The sequence below is a fragment of the Octopus sinensis genome, linkage group LG2 (genome assembly GCF_006345805.1).
Source record: "Octopus sinensis linkage group LG2, ASM634580v1, whole genome shotgun sequence".
Lineage (NCBI taxonomy): Eukaryota > Metazoa > Mollusca > Cephalopoda > Octopoda > Octopodidae > Octopus > Octopus sinensis.
This window is the reverse complement of record NC_042998.1, coordinates 86,043,815-86,063,750: the sequence shown is the minus strand read 5'-3', so window position 1 is coordinate 86,063,750 and position 19,936 is coordinate 86,043,815. Positions and strand designations below refer to the sequence as shown.

Genomic DNA, 19,936 nt, shown 5'->3' with positions numbered 1-19,936 from the left:
ATGCCTATAGGCATATCTTCTGCATCTCTCTCTCAGCCAAGAAATCCTAGTCTTGCAGACTTGTGGGTGCTAGTTTCGCATAAAAGTACCTTTGGTGGTGCCATGTAAAAGTGTCCATGCCAATGTTATGTAAAAGCACCATTGCCAGTGTCATATAAAAGCACTTGTGCCAGTGGTATGTAGAAGTGCCTGTGCCAGTCCTATGTGCTGGTGCCATATAGAAGCATATAAAAGTGGCTAAATAGAAATCATGCCAGAACAGACAAATGGAGCCAAGGCCAACTCTTGTCAAATCATCCGATCCATGCCAGTATGGAATCAGACACTGAAAGATGATGATGATCATGATGATGATGATAATGATGATGAAAGAGACACTAATATCCATCTTCATAATAATGTAGCTTCATTAAAGGCTGCCATTGTCTAGTTGATGTCCAAAATTAAAAAGGAACATTAAATGTAGGCATATCAACAATTCAGACTGTGCACTGAAGCAGTCAACAAAGCAGAATCTGTATTTAGAATAAAATCTAAGGAAACTGATTCTGGCTGTCAGTTTGTTGGGCGTTCCTCTGCTCGCCATCCAGTGATATTCATCATTGATTCAATAAGTTCATCTACCAAAATAGTTCACATCTACCATGCTGCATCTTATGATTTCAACATAATCCTTACTCAGATGGTTACCTGATGCTATATATATATATATGTATATATATATATATATCATCACCATCATCATCATCATTTAATGTCCACTTTCCATGCTAGCATGGGTTAGACAGTTTGACTGTTTGACCTCATTTTTTTATGAGATTGATGAGGCTTCTTGAGCACACTGAATCTCTAATCAGCTCAGTCTTTTATGCAAGGTTCAACAACCTGACACTGGTCTTCACTACTTCATTTCATGTTTTCCTGAATCGTCTTCTTTCATAAGTTCCATCCACATTCAACAGTCTGTACTTCTTTATGCAGCTGTGCTCATCCATACCCATCACAAGACCATATCAGCAGTCTTCTCTTTTGTACACCACATCTGGTACCTCTTTTGCCCAATTTTTCTCTCAGCACATTTGCACTTTGTCATACATGTACATTAATCTGACACATCCAGTAGAGCATGCATGCGCATCTCATTTCTTTCAAGTATTCTTATGCCTTCTGCAGTCATGTTCAATACTTCACTTCCATGAAGCATTAACAAGAGAGAGGGAGAATGAGAGAGAATCTTTTGAAAGAAAATGTCAAATTCTTACCTCTGGTATTGTTGCTTTATATCGTTGACTTCCGAAAACTGGAACATTATCATTTTCATCAAGAATTATTAAGAAACATATATTACCTACTGAGCCATCCTGAATTTAAAAAACAGATATCAAATGTTATAATTCCATACAATTTCAAGAACATGAATTTGATCTTGTTGATGTGTAAGCTTCTCTTCAATATAAGTATTTTTACATCACAAAAAAGCATGCATATGATAATTCAACAGTTTTGCAATCATTTGTATGAACTCATTATAAATTACATTATCGGAACTTATTTTATCACTGCTGTTAATAATATAAAGGATAAGTCAAATTAATTTTGAATAACAATATATATTTTTCACAAGCAAAATAGCTAGTTGGGAAATCTCTGTAAGAGATGAAAGTAGTGACTATACTGAGAAGTAATGTTTATTGCCACTTCAAGATGGCTGTTCTACACAAAGGGGGCTTCCTCTTGGGGTTAAAAATGGTAGTAACACCAGTTCATTTGGAACAGCCATGTTGCAGTGGCAACAAACATTACTTCTCAGTATAATTACTCATTTCATCTCTTGCAAAGATTTTCTAACTAGTTACTTTGCTTGTTGCAAGATCAGTGACTGATTGTCGCTTATTTTTCTATATGTTGCGAACTGGGGGGAATTACTGCTGTCACTAGCAGACAGGTATCCAGCACTGAGGATAGGCAAAAGTAGCCCAAAACCAGACAGTCTGCTGGTTCTGTCAAGTCACATAAAGATGGTAGAGGTTCACACCTTTGCTTGCAAATTATATTAGGTGCAGATTACTAGAGGAGACTTCCTCTTGGGGGTTAAAGAATGGTAGTAATGTCAGTTCATACAGAACAGCTATATTGAAGTGGTGACAAACATTACTTCTCAATATATTTAGTTCTATCTTGGGAGAGTCAATCTGCCGATAAGAACAACACACATTCAGGTTCAATTCCACTTCTTTATACTTAGTCAATTATTTAAATATCTATCTATCAAACTAATGATCATTTGTTTAATGTATTGGTTAAACCAGTAGTTTCCAAAATGGGCAATACCACTCCTCTCGGTGGGGTGGAAAGATCCAAGGTGGCACTGGAAAGAAAGGGGCAATGGAGGGCAATGCCCCACCTCTACTTTTCAATGTTACATTTAAGTTTAAGAAATAGTGCTCAAATATCAATCTGGAAAATGTTTTAGTAAAACTAACTTCAAAAAGCAAGAGCAGAACAAAATTTTTTTTCAAAATCCAAAACTTTACTAACAAAGCTGGTTATAAGATTTTAAAGAAAGTTTTCCAGGAAGATGTAAACAAAGGACATTGAACAAAAGCAACAGCAGCAGTGAGAATAACAGATCATCATCATCGTTTAAAGTCCATTTTCCATGCTGGCATAGGTTGGATGGTTTGACTGAGGTCCAGAGAGCCAGCACCAGGCTCCAATCTGATCTAACAATGTTTCTATAGCTGGATGCGCTTCCTAATACCAACCACTCTGAGAGTGCTTTTTACATGCCACCAACACAGGAGCTAGTCAAGCAGGCCAGGCATTGATCATGTTTGGATAGTGCTTTTTATGTACCACCAGCATGGGGCCAGTCATGGGGTACTGGCATTGGCCACGTTCGGATGGTGCTTTTCAGGTGCCACCAACATGGGGGCCAGTCAGGCAGTCCTGGCATTGATCACATTAGGATAGTGCTTTTTACATGCCACCGCCAAAGGAGCAAGTCAGGGGTACTGGCATCAGCCATATTTGGATGGTACTTTTTACGTGTGACTGGCAAGGGAGCCAGTCAGAGGGTACTGGCATCAGCCACATTCTGATGGTGCTTTTTACGTGACACCGGCACAGGGACCAGTCAGGTGTTGCTGGCTTTGATTATGTTCGGATCCAAGTTTGGATGGTGCATTTTATTTGCCTCTGGCACCGGAACCAGTTAGAGGACACTGGCCACAACTACAATTTTGGTTTTACTTGACTCAACAGATAATTCACAAGTCCCGTCTGGGAGATGGTTCTCCTTGTTATGTAAGAAGGGTGTTGGGATAAATTCCATGTGTTGTACCCAGTGCAAGCTTTGGACATATAAGAAGTGAAGTGGCATCACAGGAAGGTTAATGGAGAATAGAGTCTTTGTGTGAGGCAAATGTGCAGGTACAATAAGCGCTAATAATCTACAAGCAACAGATTCCCTCAAACACTCGGGGGACTCATTACAAGTAGTAGATAACTTCTTTTACCTAAAAGACCAAGTTAGCAGTGGTGGAGAAAATTCTGAAAGTGTAGTTGCTACAATAAGAATAGGCTGGGCAAAGTTCAGAGAGCTTCTATCTTTGTTGATAACTAAGGGCCTCTCTCTCAGAGTGAAAAGCAGATTGTATGATGCCTGTGTATGTACAGCTATGTTACATGGCAGTGAAACGTACTTTGACTACAGAGGACTTCTGAAAGCTTGAAAGAAAGGAAGCTAGCATTCCCCACTGGATGAGTCATGTCAATGTGCATACACAACAGAGTGTATATGATTCAAGAGGGAAACTGGATATAAGAGGCATCGGATGCTGTGTGCAAGAGAGAAGACTGCACTGGTTTGGTCAAGTGATGTGTATGGATGAGGACAAGTGTGTAAAGAAGTGCTAAGCTCTAATTGTGAAGGGTACCTGCGGGAGGGGTAGATCCAAGAATACGTGGGACAAAGTGGTGAGAAAAGATCTTTGGAAGATGGGCCTCACTGAGGCAATGACAAAGGAGATGTAGCAATTTGCTATTCTTGATAAGACATGTCAAGTTAAGTAAAATGCTGTCTTCCACACATAGAAGCTTCAGACACCTCCAGGGGCCACATAAAAAAGCACCTGTGCTGGTGCTGTGTAAATGCACTTATGCTGGTAACATGTAAAATGCACATCCAGCACACTCTGTTAAGTGATTGGCATAAGGAAAGGCGAGCCATAGAAACCATGCCGCAACAGACAACTGGAGTCTGGACAGCTGCCAGCTGGCCAGCTACATGCCAAACTGTCGAACCCATGCCAGCATAGAAAATGGATGCAAAATGATGATGATGATGATATAATATACATATATATATATATGATCGTTACCTGCATCGCCTTACTGGCACTTGTGCTGGAGGCACATGAAAAAACATTCAAGCAAGGTCATTGCCAGTGCCGCTGGACTGGCTCCTGTGCAGGTGGCACATAAAAAGCACCATTTGAGCATGGTCGTTGCCAGTACTGCCTGACTGGTCCTCGTGCCGGTGGCACGTAAAAGCACCCATTATACTCTTGGAGTGATTGGCATTAGGAAGGGCATCCAGCTGTAGAAACTCTGCCAGATCAGATTGGAGCCTGGTGCAGCCATCTGGTTCGCCAGACCTCAGTCAAATCGTCCAACCCATGCTAGCATGGAAAGCAGACGTTAAACGATGATGATGATGATGATGAAATATATATATATAACTCTACAAGGTGTTAATTCTCACCTTACTGACAATGGCTAATAACCGAGACATTTGGTGATATGCTGTGCTTGAGAAAACCCATCAGGCCAAGTGAAATCATGTGTTTGATGCTGATGTCACGTAACTGGCACCTGTGCATGTGATAAGTAAAAAGCACCTTTTGAGTGTTGGGCCTCATGGAGGCAATGACAAATGACCAAGACTTTTGGCAATATGCTTGAGAAGATGAACCATCAAGTCCTGTGGAATCTTAGTCATGACAGATATGGTGTCATGCAACTGGCACCCATGCTGGTGGCACATAAATGCACCCATTACACTCTCAGAGTGGTTGGCTTTAGGAAGGGCATCCAGTCACAGAAACCATGCCAAATCAGACTTGAGTCTAGTGCAGTACCTCAGCTTACCAGCACTGGTCAAACCATCATATGAATGCCAGCATGGTCAACAGATGTTAATGATGATGATGATGATGAGAAGGAGGAGGAGGAAGGTGGTGGTGGTGGTGGTGACGATGATTATGATGATGATGACAATGAAGATGATGATGACAACAGGCCACTCTTAAAAAGTTAAGTATTAGAAGTATATATTCTTACCGTAAACTCAGGAGTAAACTCAACAAATCCGTTCTACAAAATAATACAAAGAATTATGTTCCTATTCAAGAAATTAATGTTTTATTATAAATACATAAATAATAGTACATATATCTGATACAGGCAAAATATAAGCAAAACCTTAATTCAACAATACTCTTCTCCCAATTATCAAGTTATATTCTCTCTATATCATTGTTAATAATATCACACTCTCTGATTCTCACCAAGTTGGCTAAAAGTACCTCATCCAACTTAACTTACTCTATACTTCAAACAAAACAGATTTTGAAATCCTTCCTCCTCAGATATGCTTCCTTTAAGCACCCCTTCTTTGCCTGTTTTTATCTTCTCAGGCTCACATTTTCAAATATTCCAACAAAACATTAAATTTATTCATCTTCCTACCATACTTTTTGCAATTGTCAAACATTACTTTAGTAAGGGTAAAACAAATGAAAACTCCTCTGTAAATATAATCAAAATTCTCAATAAAAGCCACAAAGAAATAATGCATATACCAGTATCATACATAATTCTTCCTACTGTATACACAAGCCCTGAAATTTTAGGGGAAAGGTGGCTAACCGATTACATCAACCCCAATGCTCAACTGGTAATTATCTCATCAATAATAAAAGGACGAAAGACAAAGTCAACTTCAGCTGAATTTGAATCTGGAGGCTGGAAGAAATGCTGCCAAGCATTTTGTTAGGTCTAGTAATGATTCTGCCAGCTCACTGCCTTAACTAGTATCATACATAATGATACTCAAAGTAGGTATTACATAATGCTTATCTCAAAAAAAGGGAAAAAATAAATAGAAGGCCATGAATCTAATAATTCATTTAAAACAATAAACTGCTGAACTAAACAACTCTTTAGTGAAAGTATGATGGTAAAATTCATGGCTGTATAGCTATAAATGCAACTTACACACTGCTTAGATACTGAATATATCATCATCATCATCATCATTTAATGTCCGCTTTCCATGCTAGCATGGGTTGGACGATTTGACTGAGGACTGGCGAACCAGATGGCTGCACCAGGCTCCAATCTGATCCGGCAGAGTTTCTACAGCTGGATGCCCTTCCTAACGCCAATCACTCTAGGAGTGTAGTGGGTGCTTTTACGTGCCACCGGCATGAGGGCCAGTCAGGCAGTACTGGCAACGGCCACGCTCAAATGGTGTTTTTTATGTGCCACCTGCACAGGTGCCAGTCCAGTGGCACAGGCAACGACCTCGCTCGAATGTTTTTTCATATGCCACCAGCACGGAAGCCAGTCAGCTGTCTGGCAATGATATATAACGCTTTATTCACCAACACCCTGCAACTACAGAACTACAGTTAAATTATATCTACTTTGTGTTTCTTATCATTTTTACAGTCTTTGTCATGCTTCTTTCTCTTGATCAACTATTTTCCATTTCTTTCTAACCAATCAAATCATATTCACTGCCTTTTCCCTTTTTAATAATTTAAGCTAACTCTGAGCTATTGATGCTTCATCTGATACACTATACCAATATACTTTTGCATTTTCACACCACTTTTCTTTAATACAACACTTTATTTGTTAAGATTCATTTTATTGGTCCTTGAGGAAATATTGGTTCATTTTCAAATCCACTTCTAGTTTACTTTGTTTTACACTATATCTCTGGAAATACTGTAAACCTAATACGTCCTACAATAGTGATTCACCTCAAGAGAGACATGATCTCTACAATAAAGCAGACCACCTAGATGCTTCATTACTCAAAAATGAAGAACCTTCCTCTGAAAGATGATGTTCCAAGTCCTTCAAAACAACCTCTCTATCACTGGTATCATGATAAAAACAGTCTACTTTTGAAATAGTAAACATAACATGCTGCTCGATTTTAAACCAGTTTCTGGATATTTAGATGCTTTTAGCAAGGTTCAGGCTGTTGCTGCAATTATTCAAACTGTAACTCAATTCAAGGGAAAGCTGAAATCTTCACACTTGATTTTCACTTGTGACTTCATACAATCTGCAAGATATTCCACTTTCGAAATTGCACCTGAGATTTCTCATTTGTTATCAAGAAAATCTATACTAATGTCCAAGAATTCTCATATCTGACACTTTTCAGTCGACATGACTAAATTTTGTACAAAATTCTCTTTCCTCCCCATCTCATTTATAGTCACCAAGTGCAAAACCTTCTGTGTTTACTTTAGTCTACCACCACTCTCAGACAGTGTGCTCTCAAATGGGCCTATATTCTCAATTAACCAATGAACTTTTTATCATTTTATGTCTCATCCCATTTTCAACTGAGTGACTACAAGTTTTATAAATAAAGATAAATGAAAATGCCCTTATCAACAATGCTGTTTTGTTTTTTATTTATTTTATTTCATTTTCATTATTTATTAATGTCAGCATGTGGAAATTATTTCAAGAAGTTTTGTACATACCGGAACTTTTTCTCTGTCAATTTCTTTTATGGTAACCAAATCAAACTTGTTACATGATGCAGTATTAGTACAAGAAGGATTATCTACTACTTTTAAATAGTTCAGTATATCTCTCACTAAAATTAATTTAGGGAAATTGTTTCCAGTCACTTCAACAGTTACAACAACAGTGCCTGAAAAAGAAAATTTACTATGAGTAAAAATGATAGCATTAAATTCATGGTATTCTCAGCATTTTGTTTTTCTTTCATTTTTACTGTTTTATAATCAATTTTTGCATACTAGAAAAGATAAGATGGCATTTATTGAAAACATTTCTTTTTGTAACTGGATGCCCTTACTAGAATGATTTTACCAGTCAAGCAAACTGGAACAAAACACATTTTGTGCCTCGCTTAACCCTTTACCTGCCAAAAGCATTTGCATAAGTTTGTCCTAAATGTCTACGATTGTTTTCAGACTTTTAGTTATTCTTTGCTTCATATATTCTGAGTAATATAAAACACTCTTTTCCAAAGTCCCAAGCTACTCTAGTGAATGAAAAAATTGGGGATATGTATAAAATATGAAATATGGGCTATAGGAAAATATGTCCTGTGTTTGTCATGTGATACATAGGACAGGCAACCTGCAACATAGACTAGTAGTTAGTGACTTCAGGATCAGGGCTAAATGGATGCCCAGAAGACGACCAGCAAGGAGAAGAAGGGTCTGAAGACTTAAAGATCCTGCAAATGGAAAGAGATTTAGAGACATATTACTCAAACCCTTTGACGAAATAGAAGGGGATATAGCTTCACATGGTATAGAAGACTACTGGAGGTTCCTATGGAACAACCTGCTAAGGGTCACCGACCAGATCTGTGGATGGTGCAAAGTCCCCTCCCGACCCAAAATAACTTGGTGGTGGAACAATGTTGTTGACAGGGCTATTAGACAAAAGAAACAGACTTGGAAGGACTGGAAGAACGGTGGTAGCAGGGAATTGTATCAGACTACCCAAAGGGGAGCTAGATGATGGTTCACTTGCGCTGAATGAGGATGCAAAGAGAGAGGTTTGGAGACACCACTATGAAAGGTTGCTGAATAAAGAAAATGAATGGGAGAACGAGAGTCTGCCAAATGTCGACCCAACAGAGGAACCAGCTATCTGAGTTGACAGTTCCTAAGGCAATTAGAAGCATGAAGACAGGGAAGGCCCCAGGCCCATCAGGAATTACTGCAGAGATGCTCAAAATATCTGGCAGTGTCGGCTATAGCCTAGTCACCCGTATAGTTAACCAGGTGATACACGAAGGAATCATACCCAATGACTGGTGTAGCAGCATAATAGTCAACTGCTACAAAGGTAAAGGTGACGCTTTAGATACAAATAATTACAGAGGTATCAAGCTGTTGGATCAGGTAATGAAGGTTGCGGAGAGGGTTATAGCCCAACTGATTAGGGAAAGAGCCAACTTGGATGAGATATAGTTTGGTTTCGTGCCAGGGAAAAGCACCACTGATGCCATATTTGTGGTAATACAGCTGCAAGAGAAATACCTGACCAAAGATAAGCCCCTGTACCTGGTTTTCGTTGACATGGAGAAAGCTTTTGACAGGGTCCCCCGATCCCTTATCTGGTGGTCAATGAGGAAACTAGGGATAGATGAATGGTTAGTGAGAGCTGTGCAAGCCATGTACAGGGACGCTGTAAGTAAGGTGAGGGTTGGCAACGAGTACACTGAAGACTTCAGGGTAGAGGTAGGAGACCACCAAGGCTCAGTCCTCCGCCCCCTCCTATTCATCATAGTCCTCTAGGCAATAATGGAGGAATTCAAGACAGGATGCCCCTGGGAGCTCCTCTATGCTGATGACCTTGCTCTACTTGCTGAGTCACTATCAGAACTAGAGGCAAAGTTTCAAGTGTGGAAACAAGGATTAGAATCGAAGGGCCTTAGGATCAACCTAGCTAAAACCAAAGTCCTAATATATAGGAAGGCAGGCAAACCACAAATCCCTTCAGGTAGATGGCCCTGTTCAATCTGTAGTAGAGGTGTAGGTAGAAACTCTATAAGATGCACCCAGTGTAAGCTATGGACACATAAGAGGTGCAGTAATATCAAAGGAAGGCTAACGGGGAAGATACTTTTTGTATGTGGCAGATGCTCAGGAGCAATAAACACTGGAAATGCTCTGAGACCAACTTCTGCCACATTCCAGGGAGAAAAAACTAGAAGTATTGGATAGCTTTCGTTACCTAGGGGACCAAGTCAGTAGTGGAGGTGGGTGTGCTGAAAGTGTAGCTGCTAGAATAAGAATAGCTTGGGAAAAGTTCAGAGAGCTCTTACCTCTGCTGGCGACAAAGGGCTTCTCGCTCAGAGTAAAAGGTAGACTGTATGACGCTTGTGTACGAACAGCCATGCTACATGGCAGTGAAACATGGGCTGTGACTGCTGACGACATGCGTAAGCTTGCAAGGAATGAAGCCAGTATGATCCGATGGATGTGTAATGTCAGTGTGCATACTCGACAGAGTGTGTACCTTGAGAGAAATGTTGGACCTAAGAATCATCAGATGTGGTGTGCAAGAGAGACGACTGCGCTGGTATGGTCATGTGGCAAGAATGGATGAGGACAGCTGTGTGAAAAAGTGCCACACCCTAGCGGTTGAGGGAACCTGTGGAAGAGGTAGACCCAGGAAGGCCTGGGATGAAGTGGTGAAGCACAACCTTTGAACTTTAGGCCTCACCAAGGAAATGACTAGTGATCGAGACCTTTGGAAATATGCCAAATGAAACCATAATCTCATGGCCTATGCTAGGGGCATAACCAGCCCACTTATGCGTACCGTTTCCTTCTTTGGACACTAAATCTCTGCTTGCGAAGACCTGTTGAGGCAAGTGAAATCAATCAAAAGCAAAATCAAAATCAAAATCAAATTCGATGACTGGTGTCCCTGATAGCAGGGTGCATAGAGCACCATACGAGCGTGATCATTGACAGAGCGGCTAACTGGCTTCCGTGCCAGTGGCACTTAAAGGGCACCATACGAGTGTGATCATTGACAGAGCGGCTAACTGGCTTCCGTGCCAGTGGCACTTAAAGGGCACCATTCGAGCATGATCATTACCAGCGTCGCCTTACTGGCACTTGTGCCTGTGCTAGTAGGGTGCCAAGAGCACCATCTGAGCGTGATCGTTGCCAGAGCAGCCGACTGCTTCCGTGCCAGTGGCACGTAAAAGGGCACCATTCGAGTGTGTTCGTTACCAACATCGCCTTACTGGCACCTGTGCTGGTGGCATGTGTAAAAGGATTCGAGCGCGGTCATTGCCAGTACCACATGAGTGGCCCGTAAAAAGCATCCACTACACTCTCGGAGTGGTTGGCGTTAGGAAGGGCATCCAGCTGTAGAAACTCTGCCAAATCAAGATTTGAGTCTGGTGCAGCCATCTGGTTCCCCAGCCCTCAGTCAAAATCGTCCAACCCATGCTAGCATGGAAAGCGGACGTTAAACGATGATGATGATGATGATGTTCCAGTAGGAAGATTTTGAAATCATATACAAGCAGTCAATAGTCCAGGCTGTTAACCCTACAGTACAGTCACTGTGCTTCTCTAATTGATTAAAGATTATAAACTATTTTGAGTACTATGAATCAAAAACATTAAAACATTAGCATGTATTTTGGCTAACTGCAGTTTTACGAGGGACGATCAATAAGTAATGCCCTGACCCATTTGCAGTTGTTTGATCTAGCTGAAATTTTGCATGTGAAATCATTTCTATCTCTATAGATTAAGTGGCAAATTACAGCTCTGAACTAATTGTGGTTTCTGATTTACAGGTGTTTGAACTGAGTCAAGTGTGAAATGGAGCCTGTTGAGTGTCGAGCAGTGATCCGGGAGACTTTTGATGAAATGAAAGTAACTTATGGTAATGATGCCCCATCATATGACCTTGTAAAACGCTGGCATCGTGGATTCAAACATGGTCGGAACTCTGTGGAAACAGCTCCCAGATCTGGTTGCCCCCTTTCTGCCATTGATGAGGCATCTGTCCGTCAAGTTGAGGCTGCCATTTTGGAAGATAGACGCATAACTATTCGCCAAATAGCCTATGAGGTCAAGATTAGTACCGAGTCTGTGGAAACTATCATTTATGACCATTTGCATATGCAAAAGGTGTCTGCCAGATGGATTCCCAAGTTGCTCACACCTTTCCAGAAGCAAGAACGCGTTGAGTGCTCAAGGATGAATTTGGAGATGTACCAAGAAGATGAGACAAAATTTTTCAAAAGACTGATTACCCAGGATGAAACCTGGGTCCATCACTATGATCTAGAGATCAAAGCCCAGTCAATGCAGTGGAAGCACCGTGACTCACCTCCTCCAAAGAGGGCAAGGGTGCAGCCCTCCGCTGGCAAGGTCATGCTCATAGTCTTCTGGGACCAGGACGGAATAGTGATAACAGGGTTCCTGGCAAAGGGTTCCACAATTACAGGAGCTTATTATGCTTCACTTTTGAGGAAATTAAGAGAAGCTATCAAAATCAAGAGGCAGGGCAAGATCAGCAAAGGCATCCTCCTCCTGCAGGACAACGCTCCGGTCCACAACTCACGTGTTGCCAGATCAGAAGCACAGGCGTGCGGCTATGAACTCCTCCCCCATCCCCCAACTCTCCTGACCTTGCACTCTCTGATTTTCACCTCTTCCCAGCCATGAGGTTGTTTTTGAAAGGAAAGCGTTTCCCAGATGATACAGCCTTGATTTCTGAAGTCACGTCGTGGTTGGAGGACCAAGCTGGGGTCCTCTACAAAAACGGTCTCCAGAGCTGCATCAAACGATGGGAGAAATGCGTAACTCTGGGTGGTTCCTATGTAGAAAAAGACTAATAACTGTGCCAAGTTTCGTTGCTCTACTGCTATGAGAAGTGAGTCAGGGGCATTACTTATTGAACGCCCCTCGTATTAGTCATTTCTTAAATTACCAAAAAATAATGTTTTCTGAATTACACTGAGCCAAGATCACAATGTGTACACTGAGTATTTTCGTTCTGCTTTAGTCATTTTTGAAGGTTTCAGTTTATTGTGCTATTGATTCTGGTACAACTCATAGACATTTAAAGCCTTTTGTTTCGAATATTATTATGACTGATTTTCAACAACCTTCATTTCAGTTGACATTAAAAAAAACAAGTTATGCATGTGACAGATGTAGATGAAAAATATTCAACTACGATGCCTCATTTGATACTTTTCTATTGTGCAACTGGTTTGATATTTGGTATAAAGACTGCTTCAACTACTGTCCTCTGGCTAAAATTTGTGGTCTTTCTGATGAATATTGTATGACCTTGTTTGTGTATTTTATTTTCCCTTTTGTGTATGGGTATATTGTTTCTACATGACTGAAAATAGGCTTCAGATTTTATGGCATTAGCAGACAAGAAATAAATTTTTCCTTTGACAAGACTATAGTATATTGCAGTTAAGATTATCAGATAATCAAACAGATAATCTTGATGTTGAACTGAGATATGTAGAGTCTATTATTTAAAACTTAGTGTCCAAATAATGAAATGTTCTTTGTTACACTGAACTCAAGATTTATGAATAAATAATCCAGTATCATATCTTTATAGAGACATACACATGTACATGTTTGTGTGTGTGATGGGGGACTCTTTAGTATTGGTAGATAAATGCTCTGGTACTGGTAGCATAATAAAATGCACCCAACCAATGCTGTAAAATAGATGGCAGTGGGAAGGCATTTGATCATAAAAACCATGTCAAAAACATAAAAGGAAATGAATATGTGATCTCCACAAGTCACAGTGAAGTCAACCTGCCAAGGTGAGCAGTAACTTTGACTAACATCAGATATAGGATAGAGAGAATTCTGTAGTCCTGGCTGAAAATCCCTAAATGCTGGCGGTGCAATAAGAATGCACCCATTCACTTCTACAATAAAAATTAGCCCATGGTAGCTTTCCCTTCTGGTACATGTATCCTGGCAAGTGAAGGGTCATGGCAAGTGCTGAAGGGTGAGAGGTTATCATCCAATCCATGGGAGCATGAAAAAAATGATGATGATAAGGGTAAACCCAAATTTTTAAACATCATACCTATCATGTCATGCATGAATGACCTTGACTTTAAATCTGATATAGTCACATCAGTTAATCATTAATCTACACATGCTAGAATGATTGACTGTTTCTGTGCATTTCACAGTTTGCCTAAATTGAATAATGAAGGATTGAAAAAGCAATATATCTGTGTGAAGTTCTATTTAAAAATCTCTTACGGAAACTATTTGGATGTTGCAACAGGCTTGTAGTAAGTTTTGATTTAGCCATATACAATGTCATACATTTATGTATTATGAGCTATCATTTATGGCTGAAGTGGCATTAGAGATACATTATTGATAGAAGACTTGTTTACATAATACTCAATGCTTCCATATTTACATTCTGAATGTAAACAAACTTGGTTTCTCACTTATTAGATAAAAGCAACTGATTTGGATGGATTAAAGTCAGAGAGTTACTCTAGTGAATTGGTATCATGACTGTCTTGCAGGTAGCTTTCTGCTTTGTTAACCTGGTGTATTATGAGACAGTATTTAGTATTTATAGCTGGATTGGTATTCAAGACATATCTCATTTAGAAGACTTACATATTTCTTGATGTTTCCTCATTTTACATATATATATATATAAGGTAATAGTGTGACTGAAGTTAATCATTCTTATCTCTCTTTTCTAGATGTTTTCCTATGAAATAAATTTATATCGTGTTTTTAAAAGATGCAAAATTAACTTGATCTATTAAACAAAAATTTCCTTACCAGCGTTTTGATTTTCCTTTACTTCTATTTTTTGAGGCAAATCACTGGTGGCAGCTGACATAACAAAAAAAATATTCATATTGAAGTATCTGATATGGCATATGAAGCATTGGTTGAAACAATGAAATAGAAATATAAAGTAGTATAATTCTTTTATGATCAAATCTATAATAAACTATTTACTGTAGCTTGCTGAAAAGGTAAATGTATCATAAACACTGTAGAACTATACTGTTTTTATAGTTTAAGACCAGCAGAAGATAAAAAAAAAAAATAAAGACTTCAAACTGAAATTAAAACTCAATTTGAAATTCAATTCAATAATGTAAATCTCAAAATTCTAATTTCTATTCCTCAATGGGAACAATTTTTACAAGCGGCAATCAAAATTTTAATTTCTTGGATTATTCTAATTAGAATTACAAGATTTAATTCTCAGAGACTAAAATTAAAATGGTACAAATCTGAGAAATAGATGGCTCATTTAGCTGGCTGTACTCATTACACCTATGATTTCTAACTATAGATGGATACCACCAGATCTGAGACACATTACAAGAAAGAAAAAGCCTTTAGTTGTGACCCTCTTATGAGGTCAGTATGTGCTTTTTTTTTAACAATAAATCATTTAATACGTTGGTATTTTTTATGCTGCTTACTTCAAGTTTCACGCTTAAAAAGAAGAGATAACGCAAAACAAAGGAAATCTCAGAATTAAATATTGGGTTACAATTAATCTATAACAGAATATTGTCATTGTTGATTTGCTTTCTTTAGTCAGCTCATCCTTTTAAAGGATCAGTCAATTAGTTCTCTAGTTGTAAGAAGCTTGTTTTTATTCTGAGCATGAAGACCTAAGATTATATTTTGCCTCCAATAGTAGGTATGTAAAGGAAAATTTTGCTGCAATATTGACAGTTCAAATGGCTACATAGATGGTCACTTGCTGGTTTGGCTTTTACTAAATAGAATTTAGCTGACTAATTATTATATTAAGCTGAAACAAAATGTTTTTTTGTGTATCTACCTCTAACCATTTCAGTCTATTTTGCTGGAATTCATAACAGGGGCTACAGTTGAGTTAGAGATCAGATTAGATAATTAGTGGACGCATTGGTAGAAGAATAAATTGAGCTAAAATTTTATCATAACAAAGTAAACCTTTTTACTGTTATAACAGTATTGATCACCTAGTTTACAACTGGTGTTAGTATACCCAACCCTGACAACTCCCACCAACACAACAACCCAAACACTCCCACCCCTGTTCACTGCTCATTATCTTCCCCTCCTCTCTATCTCCCACTGTCATTTCACTCCCTCACAAACTTATCTGCATACAATTTGTTCCTCTGTCCCTGTCAGATATCTTCCCCATACCATCTTCTAACACTTCCCTCTTTCTACTTGTGTCCACTCACTACAATCTCTTTCCTCCATTTCCTACTTTCCTTTTGCAGATTTCTTCACTTACCCACTCACTACAATCTCTCTCCTCCATTTCCTACTCTCCTTTTGCAGATTTGTTCACTTACCCACCCACTCACCCTATCCAATCTTTGCTTCCACTTCACTTATATACACTTCCCAATAAATTAAGTGTGCCACTCCTATCACATCTTTCCCATTTGCTCTTCTCTTTCCTTTTCCATCTCCCCACTCTCTCTCTCTCTCTCTCTCTCTCTCTCTCTCTCTCTCTCTCTCTCTCTCTCTCTCTCTCTCTCTCTCAGGTATTTAGGCATCTCTTCCACTGCAAGACACTTATTTCTGTTCCTCTATTCATACTCCACCCCTTTATCACCTGACACAAATAAACCTCCCTCAAAACTACTCCTTCTCTCAATTAAAGGGCCTCAGTTTGCAAGTTACTTGGTGATCTCACTGCTGCTGGTGCTACATAAAAAGCACCCAGTATTCCTTGCAAAGTGGTTGGCATTAGGAAGGGCACCTTGTGATAGTAGCCATGCTAAAGCAGACAGAGCTTGGTGCAGTCTTCCGACTAGCCAGTTTTTGTCAAACTATCTAATCCATGCTAGCATGGGAGGAGAACATTAAATTATGATGATGAATGTGTGTGTGTGTGTATGCATACATACATATATATATATATCCTTGCCTGTGCTTGTGCCCCGTAAAAAGTACTACTCACCTCGCCTGTGTTTGTGCCACATAAAAAACACTAAGTCCATTCTGCTGAGTGGTTGATGTTAGGAAGAGCATCCAGCTGTAAAAATCCTGCCAAAACAGTCACAGAAGTCTGGTGCAGGCTTCAGCCTTGCTGGCTCTTGTGGTACCATCCCACTCATGCTAGCATGGAACAGGGACATTAAATGATGATGATGACGATAATGATGTGTGTACATACATCAAGTATAACCAGTATCTGATTGCAACCATTTGCCTGTGTCAGTAGCCATCAGCCCTTAAATGACCACCTATCTCCAATTTTGTGTTAAATTTTCTATGACCAATGCAGCACAGAATTTAGTTCATCAACAATGACTATACCCTTATGCAACTTCATCAACAATGACTCTACCCTTATGCAATAATCCAAAAGTGGTTGATGAACACACCTTAGAAACTAAAAGGCAGTTGTGGTTGGGTGGGAATGATAGAACCGTATGCATATAAACATCCAGTGTTAGTCATCTAACATGCGATATTTTAAGAATGATGAGACAGAACTTTGAGACACTTTGCACCTTAGCAGCTTACTCAACCACTAAGGTGAAACTTGGCTTTCCAGTCAACTCTAAATTGATTAATAAACTTGACTCAAGTAATAGTATAGGATCATACAATGTTTTGTTAATTTTTTTATAAGTTTTATTAAGAACACTAAATAGTGTGTGTGTGTGTGTGCATGCGTGCGTGCATGTGATGTTAATATGTATGTTTAGAACAATAAAAAATATGCATGTTTTGATAGTTGTAAGTCAGTATCATTTTTGTGCAGCAATTAATATTCAGTTAGTGCTCAACAACAAAATTAACCATTAGGGTTACAATACCATTTTACCTCTTTCGATTTGTTCATTAGTTTAGTTTTTTTTTTTTTTTTGTCAGTAAATATAACCTTATTTATTTATTGTGGCTATTGTATTTAATCCCTTTTGAGTTGTAGAGAGTGATTTAATTGGGATTTGGAAGTAATTTCTATCAGGTCCTACCAACTATAAAGGCTTGAGCTTCTTTATTCTGTCTTGTTATTAAATCCTTCTCATACTAACCTGCCTATGATCACCCCTGCTTTTAATAATATAAACCTCCTGTTTTAAAGTGATCTAATTTCAAACTTTCCATCAAAATTTCATGTTAATTTATGTATCAGATGCCAGCATAATAACAACAAAGTTACGTTACTATATTTTCCATTATTTTCAGAATTAACTGAAGTAAAAATAGTGTATTTCAACAGAATTATAATAACAAAATAATTAAACAAATATACTACCTTCATAAGGCTATCTTTGGCAACTGTTTTATATATTAGAACCTGCCTTAAACCATAGTCACCTGGTAGTACGTTTCTACTAATGTAGGGTAAATCAGTATTAAAAAAATTGATCGATTATTATTAAAGTTAAAATTTTCATTACTGTACCTTCAACTGTGCCAAGCATCAACAACAAACCAATGAAAATGATGGAAAGCATCTTGTACATTACTTTGTTACTGAAACAAGATAAAGAAAAAAAACAGAGACAAAATATCATTTCATGTATATTTTTCATTTCAATTTTATTTCATTCTTTTTTTTTTAGTATTTTGAAATGTCAAGAAATTATGCAGCCACATTAAATGTGTTATAGTACTAGCTTAAAAACTGCCCGATAGGGAGGCTTTTAAGCTAGTATATAAGTTTTGAGTGACTCATCCCAAATGGGACGATCTGCTAACAGATCTCTGCCTTGTTTTGGAGAATTTGTTGCAACTACTTCCTCCAAAGTCATATCCCAATGATGATCATATTCATTGCAAAAGATCATGTAAAAAAAAAAACAATCGCTGGAAACAGTCACAGTAATGAAAACATAAGAATCCAAAATTTCAGGATTGCAGATCTGGATTCAGCCCAGAGTGTTTTTAATTTACTCATGGAGTTAGCCTTTATATTATAAAAATTACTATTGTACAAAAAAATTTGTCGTAAAAAGTCACGCAAAAAAACAAATCACTGTAAACAATCACAGTAAAGAAAACTTGGAAATTCAAAATTTCAGGATTTGTTTTTAATTTACTCACAAAGTCAGCCTGATTCCAAAATAGTATATGTTGGGCTATGGCCTCTAGGAGTAAAGTTGAAAAAGTGTGACACACTGACACACTAACATTCACATTTATTATATTATTATTATATTACATTAAGGTAGCAAGCTGGCAGAACCATTAGCACGCCAGACGAAATGCTTATCAGTATTTTGTCTGCCATTAGGTTTTGAGTTCGAATTCTGCTGAGGTCAATAAAATTAGTACCAGTTATGTACTGGAGTCAATGTAATCAACTTAATCTCTTCCCCCAAAATTTGAGGTCTTGTGCTTCCAGTAGAAAGGATTTATTGAAGTTGAAAAAGTGTGAAACACTGACATTCACATCTTTTATATTAGATGTGTTTAATTTTGGGGAAACTTTATTTCAATTGAAGTGTATATTTTGTGTGTGTGTGTGTATTAAAGAAAGCAAAAAATAAAACAAAAATGATAGTATTCAGTATGTTGGCTACAAGAATTTCTGTTAAAGAGACATGGTTAAATAAAGTTGTACATCATCTCCCTCTTTCTCTCTCTTTTATTATTACTCCCACTGCCACCATCAACACTACTACTTTTAACAAAATAATATCAACTCTCCCTAAATTTCTTTGTCTCTCTTTCTCTCCCTCTCTTTTTCTTTCTCTCTCTGTCTGTCTTTGCCACTGCCCTCACCATCTCTATGTCTACTATTACTCTCACCTCATCATGAGGAACAGTAGGAGTGTCATTGAATAGTGAGAGAGGGGACACACAGAAATTAGCTTTTGCATTTATTAGATTTAGTCAAGTTAAGATAAGTCCTTTTTTTTACTTTATGAGAAATATCCATCAAAATGTGATTAATTCTGTTGCTTTTAGGCAATATTTTCCAGAAGTACCATCTCTAGACTTCCTCAAAAGGTTTGAGCTCAATTACAGGATATGTTATTTACCAATTATAAAATACTCCTTCTGCTTACATATTGCAATCATTTCTATTTATTATTAAGTGGGCTCAGTCATTGAGGGATTTGTTTCTATGCCAATACATAACACAGAGCTGGTAATGG

General features: G+C 38.4%; 1 protein-coding gene across 1 annotated transcript in view; it reads right to left on the bottom strand.

The window, feature by feature from the left end:
• The window catches only part of LOC115225134 (protocadherin Fat 4), a 549,120-nt gene that overhangs the window by 500,242 nt on the left and 28,942 nt on the right, over positions 1 to 19,936 (bottom strand). The window contains exons 2-6 of the mRNA XM_036500736.1: positions 18,238 to 18,308; positions 14,631 to 14,684; positions 7,794 to 7,966; positions 5,344 to 5,376; positions 1,263 to 1,361 (exon numbers count right to left, since the gene is read on the bottom strand). Coding sequence (XP_036356629.1) covers positions 1,263 to 1,361; positions 5,344 to 5,376; positions 7,794 to 7,966; positions 14,631 to 14,684; positions 18,238 to 18,308 — 430 coding nt within the window. The remainder of the gene's footprint in view (positions 1 to 1,262; positions 1,362 to 5,343; positions 5,377 to 7,793; positions 7,967 to 14,630; positions 14,685 to 18,237; positions 18,309 to 19,936) is intronic.